The sequence below is a fragment of the Carassius carassius genome, chromosome 28 (genome assembly GCF_963082965.1).
Source record: "Carassius carassius chromosome 28, fCarCar2.1, whole genome shotgun sequence".
In the NCBI taxonomy this organism is placed as follows: domain Eukaryota; kingdom Metazoa; phylum Chordata; class Actinopteri; order Cypriniformes; family Cyprinidae; genus Carassius; species Carassius carassius.
In genome coordinates, this window is record NC_081782.1 from 11338885 (window position 1) to 11363087 (window position 24203).

The 24203-nt window shown below is 36.6% G+C and overlaps 1 protein-coding gene across 4 annotated transcripts; it reads left to right on the forward strand.

Annotated features, from left to right (window-relative positions):
• Positions 1-1630: 1630 nt before the first annotated feature.
• Positions 1631-23607, forward strand: kiaa0753 (KIAA0753 ortholog). Of its 4 annotated transcripts, none has more exons than XM_059514297.1 (17): positions 1631-2052; positions 2213-2744; positions 2837-2943; positions 3878-3940; positions 4051-4272; positions 4355-4547; positions 4901-5055; positions 5615-5748; positions 5853-5999; positions 6189-6278; positions 6922-7009; positions 7220-7273; positions 7435-7605; positions 8160-8235; positions 8465-8585; positions 19429-19650; positions 22416-23607. In XM_059514297.1, the coding sequence occupies exons 1-17, from the start codon at positions 1969-1971 to the stop codon at positions 22552-22554; spliced, it is 2598 nt and encodes an 865-aa protein (XP_059370280.1). In that variant the 5' UTR covers positions 1631-1968; the 3' UTR covers positions 22555-23607. The 4 variants fall into 4 exon arrangements, with proteins under 4 accessions (XP_059370280.1, XP_059370281.1, XP_059370282.1 ...); XM_059514298.1 differs by having other exon boundaries at positions 5618-5748; XM_059514299.1 differs by having other exon boundaries at positions 4901-5049.
• The last annotated feature ends 596 nt before the right edge of the window (positions 23608-24203 follow it).

Here is a 24203-nt window from a genome sequence, read left to right on the forward strand (position 1 = left end):
GTGACATGATGGTCCTCTCCACATCTAGGCAGGGAGAAATCCAGCTTTTAATACAAAAGCTGGGTTTTTAGTGACCTGGTCAGGGATTGCCAGCTGGGCGGATGGCCAAAAGTCACCATTGGGATATTTTTTGTCCTTTGAGCCATTTCTCTTAATCATGTTGCAGTGTATAAGGGTTGCAAATCACATGCTCAGTCAGTAACAAATCACACACACACAGTTTGTTTACCCAGCAAATGCCTGAGGCCTCTAAGAAAAGCACCACAAACATTTTTAGGACTGTTTTCTGGTTGCCAGCTAGCTTATTTTTCCACAGAGCCTGACAGTGTTTGTCTTTTATCTACTGTGATTTTGACACTTTAACAGCAACTGTTTGAACTACATCAACATGGCATTCCAGAGTGGCATAACTGAGTGGAAATTTGCCCTGATTGTCACAGGTGTCTGTTTGAGCACCACTGAGTGCCAAAAGTCATTCAGCATCCAGGTATCTGTGCTGACTCAGTCTACATTCGCAGCTGTATGAAACAAGCATGCAGACTGGAGAATTTCAGTTAAGAGAGTGCGTCCGGTTACACCTTCAGTCTCCACACACACATTAACTGCATCATTGCCCAATGCCACAAATATGAAATGTGCAATCTAGACCTTTCCTTCCCTCATAGCTTGCAGAAATCTCCCTGCTCCAGACCATAATTCAGAGTGTTCGCCTGAATGCTTTTTAACATAATTAAATATATTCGTATCATCTGTGTGCCACACTGGGTTGTGTCTTTTTGGGCTTTTGAATTGTCTGTGTGCTTAATAACACATTGATTTGGTAGACAGACCTTCAGGCCAGCCTCTTCTTTCTCTCTGCCACTTACCGCCCTTATTTCCCCTTTCCATTAACAGCTCGATATTGTGTTTTGGCCTGCAGTTTGTCCCCATTGTTTGTTCTGTTCGTGCCCCATATTTCATGTGCTCTGATTCTCATCTATTCAGGTGAGCTGTCCTCTTTCTGTGGCAGAGGCTCAGCGCTTGAGTGAGGTTGGCCGTTTTACCATGGGGAGGGTCTCTGACATAAGCTTATTGAAGAGTAAACGAGGGCAGAGAGCAGCTTAGCTGTGTAGAATGTTGTACAAATGATTGCCCCTGAAATGTCCTAAGTAATAGGTGTGTGTGTGTGTGTGTGTGTGTGTGTGTGTGTGTGTGTGTGTGTGTGTGTGTGTGAGAGTGTGTGTGTGAGAGTGTGTGTGTAATTGCAGGTACATTTGGTGCCCAAAATCATTATATACAATTCCATTATTTTTCATGTATGATTTGATTAATTTACTTTTCCAGCCTAATTTCTTATTCTTTAAAAAATATTTTTGTATTTAATAGTTTAATATTTGTAAAGGAAATATAGTAACTTCATGGACCAACAGTTTTAATTTAACACACTGTAGTTTTAGTTTTATTTACAAAAAAAAGAAGTTTAATGCTGAATCTAAGATTTGTGTGTAACTATATGTTTGGAGGGATTAAAGTGAACATGAATAAATGAACAATACATTGCAATGTTTAAAGCTCAAAATCATGAATTCAATGAATTCAACCTTTTTGGGTCAACTCGTGCCGCAGTAATTTCCGATAGGGGGCGACAACATGCACGAGCGCAATTATGACAGCTGACAGATAATCACGAAGAAGTGTTTTGTTGTCATGGCGGTGTTTCAAACTGCCTGCCACTTCCTAGAAACATATCTTGATTTTATCTTCTCTTTTGCCAACATTCTGTCATGTTTAACCATAATACAACGGATTTACTCGTCGGTTGTCCATTTACTATGTGTTTTCGTGTGATAAATCAATATTTGTTTTGCAGTCGATCGGATCAGTCAGTAGAGAATTAACGTTATTTGCTCTGTGAAGGATTACCTAAGCAGGATTGGTTCAATTTATTACTGCCATCAAGATAGTTATTAAAAAATATATATTATCAGAATGATTTCAGATTTCCAAAGGGGTGAACCGGGCTCTGTGAATCGTGAATGGATTAAAAAAGGCTCCTCTGGCTCTCAAACACAGGTAAGTTACTTATGCAACAACGTATTCTAAATGTATTGTGCTATATAATGTAATACTGCATGCTACATATTCTTGTGTATTTGATAAATAAAACTTGATTTTATTGCCGATAAACACGCTTCTCCTACATTCTCATTGATTGTGATTCTTCTCTTCACAGCTTCAGTTCAGTAACACAGTGGCAGCCAGTGTTCTTAACCGAGCCACACGCGTAGGGCCCCCTTCTCCCATCATAATAGAGAAATTTATACCCCGTACAGAAAGGCAGGAAGATCTGGAGAGCTGCAGCAGCTCCGTACCTCTCTCAGTCCTTTCAGAAGAGCGTCTGCAGGCTGCCGTCAGACTCGCCAGGAGAGATCTGCGCAGGAGACGTCAGGAATCCATCAGCTGTTTGTCACCTGAACCAGCAGAAACATCCCACAAAATCAGTCCACAAAGAAGCAACATAGAGCACAGTCCTCATGGGGTCCACCCAAAGATGTCAGGTCCAAAGAAACAATTAAAAAATGGTGCTCAGGTACTTTTTTATACTCCTCATGAACCCAACAGCCAACTTAAACAGGGCCAGCCACCTACCAAAGTCCTCGACCCGAGAGTCAACAGCGGTGAACCTCAGCTCACCCAAGAGATCCGGAAATTACAGAAGGAGCTGAGCACATATGTGCAAAGGATAGAGCAGTTGGCTAATAAAGGTATTCTCATTAATCCTGAGCAACCGTAGTATGTATTATTTGTATTTTTTTTTTTACACTTTTTAAGAGAAGTGCATGTGGGTTTTCTGCAGGTCGTGCTGTGGAGGTTCAGGAGCCTGAAGAGAAACAAAGGATGGAGATCCGGCGACAGGAGCAAGCAGCCCGTTCTGCACGCATCATCTATGTGTTACGACAGCAGGTCTGAGCAGCACTGCAGTTCACAAACACAAAAGTGGCACAGTGATGAAAACCCTATTTTTTTAGTACTGCACAGAAGTCACACAGAACTTTTAAACTGGTCATAAAGCAGAAAATAATTTAAAAGGTTTAAATAAAAGCAGAGTAGGTTTCCTAAGGATAGTTTATGCAAGTAATCGTGAAATGTTTATTAAATTATTAGAATTATTATTTTGGACATAATCTTTCACAATCCCATTTATTCACAATTCTAAAATTAATGAATAATGAATATGTGATTATAGCCACACAAAACAAATGATTGCCAGTGCATAAAAAAAAAAAGTAGATTTTCCAGGGTTAATTAATGGAAATAATTGTGAAATAATTCTAAAATGATTTCAGACATAATTATTCATAATACAACTTATTTACCAGGGTAAAATGAATAAATACTGAATGTATAAATATATCTACACAAAACAAATGACCGCCTAATACATTTGAAAGAAAAAAAACATAGTAGGTTTTCAATGTCTAATTAATATAAATAATTATAAAATAACTATTTAAGACATAATCTTTCATAATTCTGCTTATTCGCCATGGTTGAACGTATGAATATATATCCACACAAAACAGATGACTGTCAATACATTTTGAAGAAAAGCATAATAGTTTTTTAAGGCTAATTAATGTAACTGATTCCAGACATAAGTATTCATAACCACCCATTTCAGAGATATAGTGCACACGGTTAGCTACAAAAGTTCAAATATTTCAGCACACATGATGTTCAAATTGGATCCAAAAATTCTGCATATGGATATAGTCAGAAAATCTTCAAAACCGTGGAATTTTTTTTTTTTACATGAATGACAATGTTTGTCATTTGTCAGAGATAAAAAGGCGGCTTTAAAGATCCACAATGGGACTGTTTTGTTGTTCTTTTCAAGGTTAAAGAAATACAGGAGGATCTAGACAAGCTGCGTTCCCAGAATGTCAAACACACCCAAAAGGTACCAAAGTTCATTTCGCCTCCCCAAAATCTATATTTGATTGTAGCTTGATTTTTAAAGTGCAAGAATGAGCCATGCAAGGGTTTTAAATGCTTCTATGGATGTCTCAGTCCAAAGCAATGGACAGACTGGCTGCTGCTCACCGGGGGGCTGTAAGAGCCATGCAGGTTTTTATCAACCAGCTGTCAGACCCTGCAGAGAACAGAGTGCCCACCCACTGCAAAGAGCTGGGGCAGCTGATTCGCCAGCTCTCTCTCTGCTCAGCCAAAGCAGAGGTGGGGCAAGGATCTGCCGTCCCAGAGACAGCCCTCGACATCCTGCAGAAATTAGAGGTGATATACCATATATAAACACAATAAACTTTCAATGAATGTCAAAGCTTTCATTTAATGCCGTTTTTTTATGATTACTCAGACGCTGGATTCAGCACTTAGTAAGCAGGAGACACACAAGAAAAGAGATTTAGATTTGCAAAATGTCAACCCAGCGGAAAAGACTTCTATCAAGGTCAGGGCCCGCAGCATGTCCCCTCCCCGTCCTGCCAGAGCACCAGCTGAGAGGACCTCACAAAGACCCCGAAAGCCAGCTGCTGCAAAAAAGCCTGGTGGTGAGTCATGACAACCCAAGCGATGTTAATTTTTCAAAAAGAGTTTTGGTTTTGCACTATATAGCAAAACATCTAACCAAGTTTATTTTAAAAGTTTTTTTTTTTTTTTAACAAAAACACACTGAGTTCTTAGAAAACTCGCAGCATTTGTTTGATATTGTATCTTGTTTTGATATTTTGTAATTTGTAACTCAACTGTACAAATACTTTTTTTGGGCCACTGTAAATGAAAATCATATTCATCAAATCAGTATTGAATTATTTATCTTGTAGGTTTGAAGCATGAGCTGCAGGCAGGTATTTGATTTCAGGGTATTGCAAAAGAAAGTCTGTGATTTTGTTAATGAATGCAGGAAGCAGACTGGCAACAAAATCCCAGAGGACCTCACAAGCACTGGTGAAGGAGCGCAATGAAGTTCTGAGGGCTGGACTAGAGAGCCTCTTACATCATCAAAAACCAAGAGAACCCATCAAAACTTCCAGTGTCATCAACCCAAACCATGTTAAGGTTTTTCTTATTCTTCTTCTTAATAATAATTTATTTATACTTAGTTTAGTTAAAGCTTTAATTTTTATCGATAAAACACTAACTTTCAAAATTTTTGAGTCAATAAGATTTTGAAATAAATTAATTTTATTCAGCATGGGTGCATTAAATTGATCAGAGGTGTCAGTAAAAATATTTATTTTTAATAAATGCTTTTCTGTTTACATCAAACAGTCAAAATTCTTTTTTTTACTTTTTATCAAGGTTTCCACCAAATCATTAAGCTGCACAGCTGTTTTCAACATTGATAATAATTAGAAATGCGCGCCAAATTAGCATTAGAATGCTTTTCTGAATGATCTTGTGACACTGAGACTGGAGTAATCACTGATTTGCCATCACAGGAATAAATTACCTTTTAATATGTATTAAGATAGAAAACATTTAAATTTGTAATAATAATAATCGTGCTGAACCCAAACATTTGCGTGTAATGTTAAATGTATGTTTGTGGTTTTCAAACAGTTTTCCAAAAAAATAAAAAACACAAAAGATAAAAGACACACGGTCTCTCATTCAGCAGGCCCGTAATGCTCGTGATGCCAGCTTCCAGCAGCCCACTGTCTCATCCCGACTGAGGGAAAACCAGGTGCCCCAGAAAGAGCCCACTGTGCCTTGGGTACCAACATCCCCTCACTCTCCTCCTCGCCCGTGGTCAGTAAATCCAGCCCCTTCACCCATATTTGTCTGCACACAGGACTTTAGATTATTGCACCTTTGTGTTCTACTCATTTATATAAATATTTACATCTGTGTAGTGCTGTGTCTAGCCGGCCGGAGCCCAGATGTCTGTTCTCACCTAAAAAGAGCCCAGAAAAGCAGAAGCCACAGACCAGCCCGAGTGGTAGCACACAGCTCAGCCCTGCATCACATGACAGGAATCAAGCCCAAAATGAAGCCCTTAGGTATGTAATGAACCTTCTCTTTTCATTATCATTGTGCTCTCTTAATAACTAAATGATCATCACTATGATCCTCAATTGTGACATTGAAGTGCTCAGGTTCACTGTTGAAGATGCTCTTTTTTAACTGCTGAGTTTGAGACAGCAGTAGAAGCTCATTGGTGTGTAACTGTGTATGTTTATGTGCTATAGGCAAGCCTGGCTGGACCGAGTGACTGCAGACAGACTAAGAGAACTGAATCGTCTGAGTAAAGAGGAGGCTGACCGCATTAACAAACTCCGGTATGATGGCCGCTCCCTCATTATTATATTTCACCAGTGCTTCAATGAACTGTGTATGCAAGAAATGAGTTTAATTGAGTTAATTAAAATGAGCTAATGTAGTGCATTTCTTGAACATTTTATCACAAAGTTTCATTGGATGCCATCAGTTTAAATTAGCAAAATGGAAGTTGACATAATCCATTTGCGTTGAATAATGATGGAATGATGGAAATCAAGATCTAGACAAACTGGCTGGAAATTAATTTGAGTGTTTTTGTTTTTTCGTGTTATCTGTCTATGGAGTTATTTTAATGAATATACCACTACATTTAAAAAAATATATATTTTTTTAGTTTTCATATTATATGCCAGAAAAACAGTCAAAACATATTGGGGAAAAACCTTTTTAATGTTATACTTATGCATTCAATATTGTAATAACATTATATATGCATAAAGCATCAATAATCCTTCAATCAATCATTACCTTGCATGTAGATAGTATAACTAATTTTTAACAATAATTCTGTCTGTTCAAACTTTTTTTATATTTTGGAATGTTTTCCTCAATTTAATGAGGGGGAAAAGGTTAATTGAACCTTCTATTGTTGTTTGTTAGTGTTTGTTTGCATTGATGTGTATTAATATGTGGCCATGGTAGGACCACAGTGGGCTCTCCGAAACAATGGGCAGAAAAGGCTGAGCAGGCCGCTAGAGAAAGAATTCAACCTTTGTTGGATCAAGCAAAGGTAAAGACAATCATCTGATGTTGTTTTCCCCAAATACAAGTCTTGACATGTTAATGTATCAGCAAGAGCGATAAATCCTTGTACAATTTGGACCGTGTTTCCTTCGCCTTTGAATGTTTTTCCCTTCAAGCATACTGTGAACAGCTGTTGTGTGTGGATTTAAATGGAAAATCCTGTCTTTACTGTTTCTGTCTCATGTTTGTATGGCAGGTGGTTGGAACAGGAAGTGACACACTCAGAGAGCGGCTGAAGGTTGCAGATAAGGTGAGAACTCACTTTTCTTTGCTCTCCTATTCCTGCATGTTCGGCACCAAGAACTTTTGTTAGTTGAATATTTAATGAAGGTTCAATTTACAAACGTTCACACAATTTGAATTTGAAGTATTCTGTTATTCTGTGCTGTGTTATGCTGGAAATGCCGACAGCCTGAGGCCAGTGCCGATGTACTGAGCGAAGCTCTTCTGGAAGATCTTCTGGAGGACGCAGCTCGAGCTCTGTGGGTGACTGAGAGGCAGCGGGGGGCCGAGGCTGATGCTGAGAAGCAGCTGCAGGGCCCCACTGTAGAGAGCATGTTGCTACGGATGGAGGAGATGGAGGTCAGTGTGTGGGAGCTAAAGGCATATTTTGGCACATTTGGTAACTTGATATATTTTGTTATTTATATATTTATTTATTTGTTCATTTATTTATTTATAATAATTGTAATAATAAAAATAATACTAAATAAATAATAATAAAAGGTTATTAAAAGTAAAAGATAGTATAACAAATATAATATAAAATTCTCATATAAATAATATGATAAAAAAAATTATTGTGATAAAATAAAAACGAAATTATTATTAAAAAGTTGTTATAAATTAAATGAATATTAAAAATAATAATAACAGAAATTATTGAAAATAAAAACAAAATATCTAATTTATTTGATAAAAACAAAATTCCTGAAAAAAACACCCTAATTGTTTTCTTTGGAATATTGGTTAAAATAAATAAATATAGAATTAAAATAAATAAAAAATAAATATGAAATTAATTTAAAATAAATGTGCATTTTAATTAAATTAAAAATGTCAAATTAAAAATAAAATAATTAAAATAAATAAACTGTGAAATCGCATGACTCACAAAGCTGTATTTTGTTACCCAGAGAGACCAGGAAGAAGTCCGTCGGCGCTTTGCTATGATCTCATACTCTGACCCTCTTATCTGGGAAAAAGGCACAGGTGAGTCACAGGACCCAGATGGACCATTTACATTCCCCAGGTGATAGTAGACAGAAAGACTGGCAAAAGTAGTTATCAGTTGTCCTTTCGGGAGGATCAGAAGGTCAATCTCAGCATCTCCCCACTTTGTCCCAGGAGAGAGACAAATATGTGCTCTGCATTTTGTTTGACTGACATGACAGTGGTTTCCACCAGATGGCAGCAGTGTAAAACATCCTGTGTCTTGCAGATGCTCAAAGGAATATTAGTAGCTCTAGGCCAGCCTCTCCTCAGCCAATCCGACTGATGAAACAAGTCCTGAATGCACCCAGTACGGCCAACATCCTCCTGCAAAAGCCAGTGGAGACTGGGTGAGTGACTATCAGCTGATTTAAGAGGGTATTGACTCCATGTATGCCAGGCACATTTGGATAAGTCACAATTGAATCAGTCTGCACTTGAATTGTAGGGGAACTGCACACTGACTAGGGTGTTTTTTGCACACAATATCTGTCTGTTTAGGCAATATTCAATAACAGCTACATGAAAATCCAATTCCAAAATATCTGCTGGTAAAAGCTAGTCTCTCTCCCTCCGCCTCCTCCTCCTGTAGTTCTGCCAAGAGAGAGCAGGAGCCTCGCTTCTTTCTGCCCAAAGCTTTGGCAGCAGTAGCTGTGGCTCAGTAAATTAATGTGGAAAATAAAAGAATAAAAAAGGGACAGTCTTGAGGGCGTGAGAGTTGTCTAAAGCAAGAGAGGCATGGTGGGAAATTTAGTGGAACAGGTTCAATAGATACATTAGAAGATTACAATCCCTTCTCCTTTTTGGCTTCAGCTCGCAGCGAGGCCTTTCAGCTCTGTGAATGCGGTGTAAACATTCAGCCTCCACTTTCTTTTTCTCTCTTGACGTAGGAGCACAATGTCTACACAAACTTCAAAGCACCATATCATGTCTAATCTCAGGGAATTACAGTAACTACAAGCCTTTTAAGTGTGCAATCTGTCTGACTAAAATGATCAACATACCTTTCAATAATATATATTTGCATTTATTCATGTAGCAAATGCTTTTATCAAAGCGACAACACAAGCAAATCATTGTAAATGCTGCTATACAAAGTTTCAAAGGTACATATTAAAAGTAATGATGTAAGTGTTACAGTAACAAGTAAAGTGCTAATTGGAAAAGTATGTGTAATAGCATATACTATGTTACTTGTACAACTTTTCCAGAGTTCATGTCGGCGAGTAAAAAAAAAAAAAAAAAAATTTTATATATATATATAATTAACTAACTGCACATTATTTTTCTGAAATTAAACACAAAAATAAAATTCTTGTAAATGTGTTTGTAAATGCAATTCTTGTCAAGAAAAAAATGAGATGGAGGCAGCAGTTGAGTAGCTTCATCCCTGCGTTCGCATGCGTTAATGGCTAACTTTGACATTACTAATATGCATCTACAGTATATGTGTGTGTATGTTGTTATTTTTTTCTTTTTAACAACTGTTGTGAACAACCCTGCAATATATTTTATATGTAAGTTAGGTAGGTAACTGCTAATTTATTGTCTGCCTATTGTTGCTGCCTTTCTGCTATCATACAGTGCTGCAGTGTTGGGCATTTGTTCACTGTTCTCAGGTCAGTGAGCCACATGCTTCGCTGACTTTCCTTTTCACAAAAGAATATGGCACCAACTTCAATCTGGAACCGTTACAGACAGACAGAGGGACTGCAATCCTTTTATAGTAATATTTGCATGGGCCATGGTTTCTCTCCGCTGTCTCTGATCTGAACTATTGTTTGGTTGTATTTATCCTCAGCCAGTCACTTAATGCTGACAGAAAACATAGGCTCTGAAATGTCACTGCACCAGGAGACTATTCTTCAGTGTCTCTTACGGTGTCTGTGTTGAAACATGAGCAATGTAGCAATGACTGTGTCTACGATTAAGATCACTCTGGAGAAATCCAGTGAGCTGCAGTGACTGATAGGGATGCAGGGATCAAAGCTCTGTCAGTTACACTGGATGTTTTCCTGGAGAAAATCAGAATAGAAGATTATTTTGGGGGTTGGTTAGATAAAACCAAAAAAAAAAAAATGCTTTAGAAAAAAGCCTCTTGTACCAAGGCTTCATGAATAAAAATAAAATAAAAAAATAAAAACAAAACAGTAAAATAGTAATTTTGTGAAATTAAATTGGAAAACAATTGTTTTTATTTTAATATATTTTTAAATGTAATTTATTCCTTTGGCATGGCATGGCAAAATTTTTCAGCCACTATTACTGATCATCCAGAAATGACTCAGAAATGGGGATATGGTGCTCTAGAAACATTTCTTATTATCAGTGTTGTAAATAGTTGATCTGCTTAATATTTGTGTGAAAACCGTGATACATTTATGTCAGGATTCTTTGATTAATACAAAGTTCAAAAGAACAGCATTTGTTTGAAATATTTTTTTACTCATCACCAACAGTTGTGTGTGTGTATATATATATATATATATATATATATATATATATATATATATTCTACCATTGAAAACATAGAGCACCCTCTCACGGCTGTAGACGGTAATGTTTTCTCTTGGTTCTTGGTTCTAAATGAATGCGACTTATAGAGCATCACAGTCCCGCCCACAGCCGGTGCCGGAAGTAAAAATTCAATACAATTTCTGCATTGACAGTTGGGGTGTAAGCCATAAAAACTAAACCATACATGGTAGATTTAAAACCAGCTACGGCTGTACTAAGCGATAGTATATGCTCATATAAACGCCAAAGGTTCATGGGGCACTAACCTTGTTTTGAGATAAATGCCTTTTATTCGCGATGTCTTGGATAAGTACTTCATTACCTACAATCCTGAAGAATCCCACAATCCCACAGTGATGCATCTGATTGGTGGAACTCGTGTAACCGTCTGGTTAAACCCCGCAAAGGTCCGTGAAGACTGAAGATAATTAATAAAATAATAAAATAAAATAAAAACCTGTGTTGCGTTTTTGCACGGTAGACTTATCAGTTAATCATGAGCTCCTTGGCTGCCATGATGGCTTTTTTCAAGGAGGAAAACAAAAGTGTTCAAAGGGGTGAAAACCACTTCAGATCGGGTCATGTAACGTTAATTGGGTTTAGTGTGTCCGAGGGTCAGCTTGTGGGTTTTGTAAGGGCCAGCATGAGGGACAAGACCTACAAAGTTTTGGTGAGTTTTGCAGGGAGGTTGGTAACGTTAGTTAGCATTATCGTCCACTTTAGCTAGGCTACTGTAGCCTTCATATGGTATGAGTCATATCAAGCATTTTATGATGTCACTGTCAAAACAATATTTAGCCTAGGCATACCTTTTTGTGCATTTACTGAACATTTGTGTAATGGCAACGACATGTGTTGACGACTGAGCGGTGATTGCAGTCAGGTACAAAGCACTGCACCATTGCTGACGTTATCGTTAACCACTTTCACACACGCACACAATATATAAAATACACGATGATAAATATAAAAATCAATACACAATACCTATATAAAACACTATTTATTTACACAATTAATACTGAAAGAACTGCTATTACTGCACATTCACTATATAAAATAAAATTCACTGGAGGAAAAAGTTCGCGCCGCCGTCATCAGATTTGGAAGTCGCTCAAAAGGCTCTTTCGCGGTTGTGGCTTCAGTCGAATTCAGTGAGGCGCGGTGGTTTATGGGATGAGTAGTTTCTTCGTTCGAAATGATTTTCTCTTAATTTATTCACTCGAAATGATATGTTGTATGCTTATGAGTTCAGCCGTAGCTGGTTATCCTCAGACATGCTCTTAAACTCTTTAGATACAGATTTTTCCGAAAGTCAATGGGAGAAATGAATGGGAAATTTACTTCCGGCACCTAAGCTCTCTCGGGCTGTGGGCGGGACTGTGATGCTCTATAGTCCAGTGTGACTTATATATGTTATTTCTCGTCATGACGTAGTTTTGGACTGATGCGACTTATACTTAGGTGCGACTTATAGTCCAAAAAATACGGTATATAAAAGATTGCCTGCAAGCTCTTTTGTTATTCTAAAAGTTTTTTTATATTTTTTATAATAGCATATTGGATTTTCATTTCACAATTGTTAATAGATAAAAAGCAATATAATTTGACAAATCACACTTAGAATATGCATTTTGTACTGGTTTGTCTAACAGAAATTCCCCCTTTTCTGTGTACAAACTTCATCTGTTCTTTTTAATCACTACATCAGGTACACCGATTAATAACCACATTAAAGAGAAAGGATGACAATTTTTACCGGTACACTTACTTTTTCTTATAATACTGTAGTTAGTCAGTATCTTGTATCAAAAGCAACTTTATATTACTCTCAGTGCCATTGCCTTATTTTGAAGGACACAATCTTGAAATCACTTCAGGATTCTTGTCTGCTGATGAAGCTGCCAGCTGGCCAACTAATGCGATATTTCATTACTCTGACTCAGGAAATGGCTGTCACTGAAAGCTTTTTCAAGTTATTTTTGACTAATCCTTCCAAAAGAAGTGATCTGCTGCGTTCATCCTGATTGCAAATTATAGTGACAATTTGGCAACTGCTGTTCGTTTAAAAGCCACATAGATGGACATTGCACTCTTGATCAGAAATTTATAGTCAATCTACTCATCAGCTCTCTCTTAATGCCATTCATTCTTCTAGCCTCAGTTGTTAATTCTATCCTTATGTTACAGTTTTATATATTAGAATCAACCTAATGGTTCTATCGTACTCTCAGTGAACATTTTACATCCTTTTCCTTTTCTTATTTACATCAGAATGGACAATAATTGGGCGGATGTGGCCAGAAAAGATAAAACTCGTGGAAAATGAATTATGCAAAGCATTATGGTAATTATTCGGCTTTTAGTACAGCCACTAAAGGCCAAGGCTGAACTGAGGATTTATGGTGAGAAAGTAGTTCAAGTTTATTTGTATATGTAATGTGCCACTAGAGGGGGCAAGGTCTGGCATCTTTGTGTCGGTGTAGTGCGTGCTCATGGGAGGTAATTTGAGGAGCGGATATTGGGCCCTGATGTTGATTAGCACACAGAGTTTATTATTTGTTGTGTAATCTGTGATTATTTTTGTAGACGACACACTGTTTGACATGGAAACACTGCATAGTTTGTAAATGCCACATGCAAACGATTGGGGAATTATACAGTTTATTTGTCATTGTTAGACTGGTTGCAAAGATGCAGTGTGCATCCTTACTGTAGCACAATAGAGAGCTGTCAGTGTGGCTTTGCTTTTTAGCTTTTGTTGTTGTTGTTGTTTTATGTATATTCAGAGAACAATTTTGGCTTGAGAAAATGGATGTAAGGGGTCCAGGGGGAGAAGCTAAAAAGCTCTGCTGGAGCATAATCAATCAGCGTGCCCCGATTTATAATGAAACTCAATACATGTGTTTGCTTTTCGCTTTTTATCCCTCTGTGATTTGTTTAGATTTTTCTATCAGTGTGTTGCAGAGTCAAGTGTCATTTGATGCTGCGGTAAAAGCATCAAACAGACCAATCTGAGCACTGAAATCACCAGCCACTTCTCTTCTATTACAGTCCATTTTAGTGTGCTCCTTTAACATCTACATTTCATACAATACTCATACAGAGAGGAAGGATTTTGATGTAAAAGAAAATTTTGCACCAATTATGTTTTTATTTTTAAGTTGATATTTCAGTTTGACATAAAATAGCATTCAGAGCACTGGATTTGATTTTATCCATCTAATCCATCTTGAAAGGGTGAAAGCGTTACAGGTAGTTGTAATAGTGGTCAACCGATATATCACCAATGCCGATATATCTGCTGATCTTTGGCATTTTGCACGTATCGGCATCGGCCAATACATTTTTATGCTTGGCCGATGTGTTCGAGGCGTGACTTTTATTTTGATGCTGCTGAGAGTGGCAGCACCTGAACACACAGTGCTCACATTCTCCCTCTTGTTCGCCGTCGTTGTTAACAGTTCTGTCTAATAAGGATAGAAGTCTGTTTAATTATCAGACAGAACGGTTAAACAACGGAATTAATTTTCATTGTTGATTACAATGTTTACTTCCTTTTTAATTATATTTTTATTAAATATTTATTTGTGGAAAATACTTTGTCAAAAGCTTTGCCAACACTGGAAAAATTTACTTTAAAAAATATACTAAAACATAAACCAGTTATTTTAAGTTTAATTGATAATATTTAAGTTTAATATAATAATAATAATAATAATAATAATAATAATATAATAAGTTCATTAATAATATTTCATTATACTATTTTTACTGTATTTTTGGTCAAATAAATGTAGTCTTGGTGAGCATAAGTATGGAAGCCCGTTTCCGCCAGAGTTGAGAAAAAAATATTTACTTTGTTTTCAATATAATGAGGAACTTTCTCAATATAATGAGAGATTGTAAATAGTGCTGTCAAATGATTAATCGCATCCAAAATAAGTTTTTGTGTACATAATATACAGTATGTATGTATAATATATTTAATAAATATGTTCTCATATTTTATAAATATATTAAATGTATTTAATATATAAACTAGTGCTGTCAATCGATTAAAAACTTTAACTAGATTAATCACACATTTTTTCTGTGATTAATCGCAAGTACGTTTTTAATATATTTTTTAATATAATAATTTCACAGTTAAATTTAAATACTTGTTTAAATGGCATCTTTTTATGAATGAAGGCCAGTATTACTGATATTAATACAGCTACTGATTTTTTTTTTTTTTTTACATTTATTATTAGGCTTCAAAAATATAACAGTTTTTAATTTAAGTAAACTTAAAACAATGCTAACATAAACCCATAATAAATGTCATGTTTACTCCTGCCCTTCCTGTCTTAACAGTTAGGAAATATACAGAAATTTAATAAAGTTATCAAAGTTATATGCAGTCTGCACTGCATAAACTATAAATTAAATAGTTAATCCTTATTAAAGCTACAAAAGTTATTTAGTCAAGAGCAGCGAGTCATTTTCTCTGTTCCCTTTGTTCTTTAACTTTACTGACAGGAAGCTTTATTGGCTGCTGTCCCTTTAAGAGCAGACAGACACGCGGATCTCACCGTTTATATACTGTCTATGGATCTCGCCTCATTCTCTCACAACTCTTTTTGTTCATTTTAGACTTTATATAAATCATTTAATTTAAGATTGCTCTTATGAGGATAATCGACAAAACTGGCACTTTGGGATGTTTATTGTTAGTTCAAGCGCTTAAGAGAACTGGATTCTGGCGCCCTGTCTATGCATTGTGTGTGTGTGTGTGTACGTGTGTATGTGTCACATAAGGGCATTCACAGACAGCGCATTCTCTTTTGCCTTGCCGTGCTTGAAATGTTTAAAAGCATTTAAATGAATAAGAGCGTGATCATATAATGTAAAGCTAGCCAACGGATGGCAGAAAATACGGATGCTGCGTTAATTGCGTTAAATATTTTGACACGTTAAACCAGACAAAAATTAATCGCATGCGTTAACGCGTTAACGTTGACAGCACTAATATAAACATAATATAATATTTCTCTTAAATATAAACATGCATGTGTTTGTATTTATATATTCATAATAAATATATACAGTATACACATATATTATGTAAACAAAAACTTTTCTTTTGGATGCGATTAATCGCGATTAATCGTTTGACAGCACTAATTGTAAACAATGACGTCATCAATATTCCTTATCAGTTTGAGCCCGATTGAGAAGCAGAGGATATTAGTGAAGAGGATCGCACAGAACCTGTGCAAGCACGACTCTTAATGGTATGCCTTTTGTTTGTTTGTTGTCTCTTAATTTTAGATACGCTGTTATTTGTAAATGCTACTGTTTCTGCAGGCATGTAGGCATACGCATTAAACTGCCACAATTTTAAAGATGATATTTCCGTTTGCATTGAACTTTCACCATTGTAACTTTGCAGATATTGTTTATGCACAGACAGCAACATTACACACTAACTAACATTTAAAAAAGTGACATCGCAATCCACCACTGCTGTGTAGTGTAGATCTAAATCAATTTAGTGAGGTATATGCTTAAGTAAATTTTTGTTGTCTTAAATTCTTATTGTTTTTTTAGCTGTGTGCTATTGAATCTTACACACTGTGCAAGACAAACTCACTGAATGAGGTTTTCTAATGCATGACTTTCAGGAACAGAATCGTAGAGGAGAGATAACTGATAAGTGGAGATATCATATAATGTCCTTTGTTTGCACATGGAGGTTATTGGTGTTGGAGGACTCCATAGAGTGACCAGCACATCTGAGAGAGCGTGTGATCCACCACTGCTCATTCAGAGTTCAAAGAGATCAATGCGGAGCCCATGGTGAGGCTGTGGCTTTTGGTTTGATCCTCATTCTCTGTTCTCAAACCTTTTATTTCAAACCGCCATCTCTGTTTATTTCTCTCCATCTCTTTCTTCATCTAACCTTCATCCAGCTAATCTCCCTCTCCCTATCCGTGCTCCATGACTGTAACCTTGCTTCTGGCGATGGCCTTCTCACTGGATTAAAGGTGCAAAAGCAGCCCTTTAGCTTTATTGGTTTTGATCTCTGGTTTCAGAATATTGATAGAGCATTGGTTTCCCAGAATCTCATTCACTGACTTTTACACGTCTTATTTCTGTTTGCACAACCTTATTACAGCTGGCTTTCTCCATTATATCACGCCTGATTTGTCCAGGTCAAACAGTGTCTGTCTATCCTGTGGTCTGCTGCTTTTCTGGCCCACTCTGTGTTCCTTTCTAGAACTTCAATAAACCAGTCTGGACTACACTTCAAAAGCACAGAATGACAATGACACACAATCAATGTTATGAATGAAAAATTTTCACTCTAAAGTATTTATTTATGTATGAGGTATTTACTTAAGATTTATTACAAAAAAGTTGCATACTGTCTGAGTAGTCACTACATTTGAATTTGAACATGTATCTTGTATGTACTTTGAATCTGTAGGTTCTATATAGTATAGTATGAATGGAATGGGGACATACTACAGTACATGCTCCATGTTGATATGGTCTTGTGACCTACAGCGTCAGTTTTGTCACTTCACTACTATTCACAAATCTTCTCCTGTGGCCTCATGGGATAGTAAAATGTCTATTTAAAGAATCTCACTGGAAATAGAAAGTAATCTGAGTACTTTTCGCCTACTCTTTATTTTTTGGCATTTTTACCTTTATTTTTGTCCTTTATTACGATAGGACAAATCAGAACTGACGGATCGGGAAAGGTCCTCGAGTTGGGATTTGAACTCAGGATGCCTGTTTTGCCGACGCCCATAGACTGTCGGCGCCAGGATATACTACTATTTTTTTTTTTTTTTTTTTTTTTTTGCATACTGTTTTTCAATATTATATAGTAGATAAGTATTTGCTTTCAGATGCACTGCATAATTGAAGGGTAGTGTAATTCTTTATATCAAACAACTATTAAAAAAATTATAATTATATAATTGTAATTTGCATATATCCTTCCGTGAGCTCAAAATCTTATGTTCTACAAAAAACGTTGTTAGTCAATATTGCATAATAGCATAAAAGGCTTGTTTTCATGAAATATACATCTTGAAACTCACTCAAGTCTGTCTAATTTGTATTCAGCAATTGAATTAGTGATTTGTTTTGTCAGACTGATTTAAAACCTGGTTGTAGAATAGAAATATAAAAAATATACATTTCTGTAAATGCATTTTATTTTATTTATTTTCATTCACATACTTTGTGAAACATTTCACCCTCCATGTAACCTGCTAATTGGCCTTTAGGCATTCTATTGCACTCTGTAGAAGTGAGGAATTCACTTTGGTTCCTGTTTTATAGGGGTTACCTTGTACCCTCTTGATACTGGATACCTTATTGTTGATGAACCTTCCCCGAAAAGAAGTTCTCATCATCCCCCTCTATATCTCCCGTGCCTCATGCAGTCTGCCAAACACTGCAGCATGTGCACAAGTCAGTCCAGCATTGTGTCTGCTCATATAAATCACATGTGGAGCGTTGACAGTATTTTGTTTCTGCCTGTGACAGCTGGAGCTGTTGTTGAAAGCAGGAAGGGGAGAAATTATTTTGGACATTATTTTTGGCTTGTTTTGACAGAAGAAGCCTGGAAAGCGTTTGCCTATTTCATTATGTATGTGCGTGTTAATTTTCACATCTCACAGAACTGCTTGTGCGCTTATTTCTTTCAGCACCTCGTATGACCTTTCTTGCTTATGACTACAGAGCTGAATAAAGAGGACGCCTTCTAATTTGAATCTCTTAATTGTGTGCTTACCTTGACCGTCCTTTCACCTGTTCATGCCGTTTTTGTTCGCACAGGCAACCACTCAAAGTTTGACATTATTCTCCTGGCTGTGGTCAATTCCTCACTTCTCCAGAGTGCCACAGCATGCCCAAAATGCTTGAGGTAGCTGTTAGCCGGAGCGGTATTCTATTAACCGCACAAAGAGGGTGCCTTGCGGGAGAGGTAAAGGGGAAGTGATTGCACAATAGCAGCGCCGGCCCCTATAATGCACCATTAGAGAATAAATGGCCCTTGTGCGCTGTTGGCGACCTTGCGCTTTAAACGTCTAGACTGAACTTGTGTCTAATATTGTGTATTAAAGTCAACACCGGAATGTCAGTGTGAGATGTTTCTTACTTCTGCTGCTACTGTATATATAAATGAAGAGTGTTTGTGATTTTGAGGGCCTGATTAATTCCCAACGTGGCCCAGTTGAGGTCACATGGAAGTGATCTAAGGGTTTGAGATGTTTACACAAGTGTTTTGATTCAAGATTTAGCACCACTTAAAACTAATTGAAAAATTAATTTAGAATATTCATTTGTTGCACTTGTGTTTGGACCAGCATTTAATTCCCTGAATAGTTGGTGGTCTGAAGTGTGAATAAACTTTACTGATGTTTCTGCTTTAACCATGAGAATTAAATATTCTGTAGACGACTGTAATTGTCTTGTTATACTAAAGACTAAATTGAACAAACTATGCTGTCTTTTCTGTAGGCATTAGCTATGCTACCCAAAAAACACATGAAAGACAAATGAAAGACCTGAAAATAGTTTTTTTCCTTAGAGGCACAAAATTTGAAATTGTGACCTTTATGAAAGGGAGTGTAAAAACCATGAAAATTATAATTATTTTTCTGTTCACAGGGCTGCATCAGACACATCTGTTCTAGATGAGGAGTCTTCAACTCTAAATGACCCCAGTCATCCAGTCCCAGCTGGAGGGGGAAGCACACGAGGGGTTAACCTGACTGTACCGCCCAGCATGCAGAGGAGTATCCAGAAATACAGAGAGAATCATGATGCCTTTCTGCGCCTGGTTTCACACGAGGCTCTGGGAAGCTTCAATCCTTGGGCAATAGCAGACAGGTTTGAATCTAATGATTGCTTTATTAATAAAACATCTCAATCACCATTAAATTGTGGGTTGAATTATACCTCAAAGAGGTATGATTTGTTAACTCATTATTTGTTATTTTTGAGGGTCCTCCATTAGATCATAGAAAATCCTTGTAACATATATTTATTACTAATAAGACATTGACATATATAATTATGTTACGGAAGCTGAAATGATCAAATTAAACCTTTCCCTTTCTTTTTGTTTCAGTAAACAAGCTAACAGCTTATCCTAGATTAACCTTTTTAATTACATATCACACATCTAAATATATTTCGGAAACTTCAGAAAAGCTTCTTTCTGTTTTATTTAGCCTTCAAATGAAACTTCACTCTCTTTTTTTCAGTTAGCTTCTGTTAACTAGCATTGCATAGTTCTTTAGATTAGCTTGAACAAAATATTAAGATAACACCTTTTTTGATCAGGTACACAGGTTCATTGAAAAAAAATTGCCTCTATGCACATTTTTGCAAAATACCTTCAAAAACAAATTATGCATATGCAGTTTCCATCTGAAATGAACACTAGTGGGAGTAAAACACTAACTACTTTGTTCCTTTTCACACAAATTATGATTACAGCGGCAGATTAAAGATTATTAAAAAAAATGGTGTGTCTACAAGCACAATACTGTCATGACCTCATTTCTAAATTAATACATTTTTAAATTTCAAAAACACAACCAGCTCCATATGCATAGTTTTTCTGATGAAGTAAACTTGCTCAGTAGCGCACCTAGTATAACATTGCTCTTTTGAGAAAGAGCATTACCCTTTTAGCACCACTCATCAGACATTTTAATTTCCAAACTGTCACGATATGTACAACAATCAACATCATAAAACGATTCATGTTCATCTATTTTAGATAAAACTGAATGCACTTTTAGTGCCACTCACTGGACATTTTACTTTAAAGGTGTTGCGAAATATGTAAGAGACATTGTAATATTTTGCACTAATGAAACTGGATTGGAAAAGGATATTGCATGTCTTTTTGTTCATTTCACAGCCAAAAATTGCAAATGAATCATGACACTTACCCATTTAGATGTCATTATCCGCATCTTAAAGCAGTGACTTCAGTAAACAACTGAACTATGTGTGTACTGAAGCTGCAGTGTGCCTGGGGCCCATAGACATCTAACCTAAATTAGCTCTTACTCATTCGTCACCGATATCTACAGTTTCCTGACATATTTTCATTGTTTTGTTTATGCTCAAGACATGTTCCTGGATGTATAAACCCTAAAAACTCAGCTCTTCTGTTTGCACCCAGAGCAACAGCAGATTAGTCATTAGCCCCAGTGCATTTCCCACAGTGACACAGCTAGTAGGAGTTGAGATTGTTTACAGCCTCGCGGCTATAATGATCCTCGCACACAATGCCATTTTAAATGTAAATATTAGCTGTTTTTTGATGGGTGCTAATGTAGAGCATGCTCCTGTGCAAATGAGCGTCTTTGTTGTTCCGCTAGTGCCGCTGCACGCCCACCCTGCCATTAGCATACTTAACAGAATTTTTAAGTTGGTGCAGTGCGGTGGATATTTATCAAGTCCTGCTAGTCCACAGAGAACAGACTTTTAACAACGGAGGGAAGAGGAACACAAAAACCAGAATCTGATTCTAGAGCTGAGGTCTCATTTGTCAGACTTGATCCTTGCGCCATGGGCTGTGTGGGTGGTGAGAAGAATGGTTGCAGAAATCATTTACGGAAAGGAGAAAGTGAGGAATCTCAAAAATATTTTTCTGTGTGCTGAAGCTCGGAAAAAAAAGTATGAGTTATTGCACGAATATAAAAAGAAATTGAGGTTCTATTTATATATTTTTGGAGAGGTCAGTGTACCACCGCAGAAACTGTGGTTATTATTCCAGAGAAATAGAGAAGATGGGAAATGTCACGGCAATTAGTGCTGCTGCTGGGAACGGGTGCAGGCACTTGTCAGTCAGCAGTGCATTGTGGGTAATAAGAGCCTTGAAGGCAGTCCAGGCCTTGAGTGAGTACAGACTGACTGGACTCTCTGGGGAGCTCTGCTCTTTACACAGAGGAACTTTAATACTTGCCTAAAAGAAAGGATTTAGATGATCTCATCAATGTCCTAAAGATATAGAAGTGATTTTTATTCTTTAATGCTGAAAGAACACAAAACGCTGTTATTATAGTAATATCAATGTATACTTTTCAGTTAATTTTTTTGTTTAAGTGTTGGAAGTTTTATGTGCTTTTGTCTGTTTTTGTATATTTCTATATACAAAAAAAAACTGAAAGAGAAGTAGCACTGACATTTTGATTAAACATTACGAGGTCAAAACATAAAAAAAACCATTCTATATTCTCTGTTGAACTGTTTACAATAAAATCTGTAACATGCATTAGAATAGAAATAGAAAATAGGGTAATTTTTCATACTGCCTTAAATAAGTTGAATTGCTAAACCTGAAAAAAACAATTATTTCAGTTAGCTAATTATAGATTTAATTAGTTTTTCATTTATAGTTCATTTTATTTAAGCTTTTTTCAGAATTTTCAAATATAAAAAAAATGCTCTATGATTTTTGCATAGCTTTAGTTAATGATCACTTACACAAAAATATACCCAACATGTTTTTTTGTTTGTTTATCCTCTCCTGAATGAGGCATTTATAATAACTTTTTGGTGAACTGTCCCTTTAATGTATGAGTATGAGCAATAAGTGCTGTGTAACTAACTCTCTTTCCTCTTGTTTCCCGCAGTCTGGCTGATGAGCTAATGGCTGAGGCTCTGGCTGATGTGGCAGCAGAGTTCCAGGATGTTTGCGAAGAGTATGCGGAAGCTGTTTTCACTTCAGAGTTCCTCCAGCCAGTCCAGTCTCCCACCACATCAATGTCATAGAGACTCCTTATAAACAACTTACAAGCAATGACACTTTGATGTATGTATGGAACTGAACATTGTCAGATATTCAGGTTTATATTTTTGTATGTTTTTCCATGAATTACATTTAGATATTTGACATACAATCACTGAATAGAACCTGCTGGTTAGAGCTCGGTTTTTACCCAGACTGGCATTTCTATTGTAATGCGAAACCTCAGTGGGCAGTCTGACTTTTAAATGCAAACAGATGCTTTTTAGCACACGGCTAACAAATGTCACATCAATGTGTCATGATCTACTCAACCTTCTTTGTGCATTGGTCAATGCATTAGTAGATTTTTGTGTTTGTTATTCAGCATAAACAAAACCCTTAAAAGAACCTTTACTTTATTAATGCCTTACAAATTATAAGATTTACACTGTTTTCTATAAATATCTCACACTAGAGGTTCACACACTTGCTTCCTCCTGAAAAAGAATTAAGGGTTGCATTAATGCTGTCGTCATCAGAATGCAAACTTGTTACTTTGTGGACTGATTTCATTTGCTCAATGTTTTTTTTTTCTCTATGCTAATTGTATTTAAGTTCACTGAGCTTCCATATGTTGCCCCATGTTACTGGACTGATGAGGTATACTTAGAGTGTATAGTTTATGTGTCAGAGCCTGAGGGGGAAAAGTGGCCTCCAGATGGGTCCAGATGTTATGCTGGTATATGCTCGGACAGGATGAACATTACAAGCATTCTTTCCATTGAAATGTACACGCATACAGCTCCTATATAACAAAGTAGGGCTATAATAATAATAGAGTATGCAGTTTAGGCCTATTTAGGAATATAAAATGAGGGTCTATGTCTTTAGAGGGCTTTTTACGGTTTTAAAACTATCGGTTGTCCCCTTCTTGCTTAATTCTAATGCAGTGAGCAGATTTTATGGTACGTTTCTTAACCTGTCAAGTTGTAGTTTAAACCCCCAGATGTGAGTCACAGGTTTCTTCCCAGTGTTCAGCAACCTACTTATTTGTGAAAAGTGGCAAAAGCAAACTAATGCACAAGTAACTGCATTTGCCAGCAAATTCTAGGCTTTGTGCCATGAACTATTACGAATACTGTGACTCTACAAGAATGTATTCACCAATTTGGCATGAACTTGTTCTTGGTTGTTTTTATTGCTTGTGAAAGATATACCTGTTGAATTTGTATTGTATTTATAATCATGATTTAATTTATAAAGGAATTTAAATGTTTTAAAATGGCTCTTTCAGGCCTCTACCTGGCCTTGGCACATTTTACTCGGTGCTCTGCTTTTTTTTTTTTTATATATACAAGAAAAAGTTAAATTGATTGAATTACGCATTTTTCCCGTGTGCAGCCGGTGTAATCAGTGTTATCTATCTTTCTGCTTATCTGACCTGCAGGCTGTTTTTCTGCTGCTGCTTTTACCAGAAACACAATGCCATTTTTGGAGTCAGAAGTGTTTTGTCATTGGGTTTCCTGACTGCTACAAATAGGCCAAGTCCCAAAGGGAATGGAGTAATGCAACACGGGCAGTTCCCTGGAATTGTAGAACCCCAGACTTTACCTCTATCAATAGTCATTTAGAGCTACTCTAGAACAGTTATTTGGGATGCCTGATGTGCAGAAATGACTAGTTTGGGGTGAGA

Excerpts from the sequence above, each read along its gene's own strand:
- kiaa0753 (XM_059514297.1), top strand. The coding sequence starts at position 1,969 with ATGATTTCAGATTTCCAAAGGGGTGAACCGGGCTCTGTGAATCGTGAA. Across the intron at positions 2,944-3,877 it reads TCTATGTGTTACGACAGCAG|GTTAAAGAAATACAGGAGGA; the intron begins GTCTGAGCAGCA and ends GTTCTTTTCAAG. Across the intron at positions 4,273-4,354 it reads ACATCCTGCAGAAATTAGAG|ACGCTGGATTCAGCACTTAG; the intron begins GTGATATACCAT and ends ATGATTACTCAG.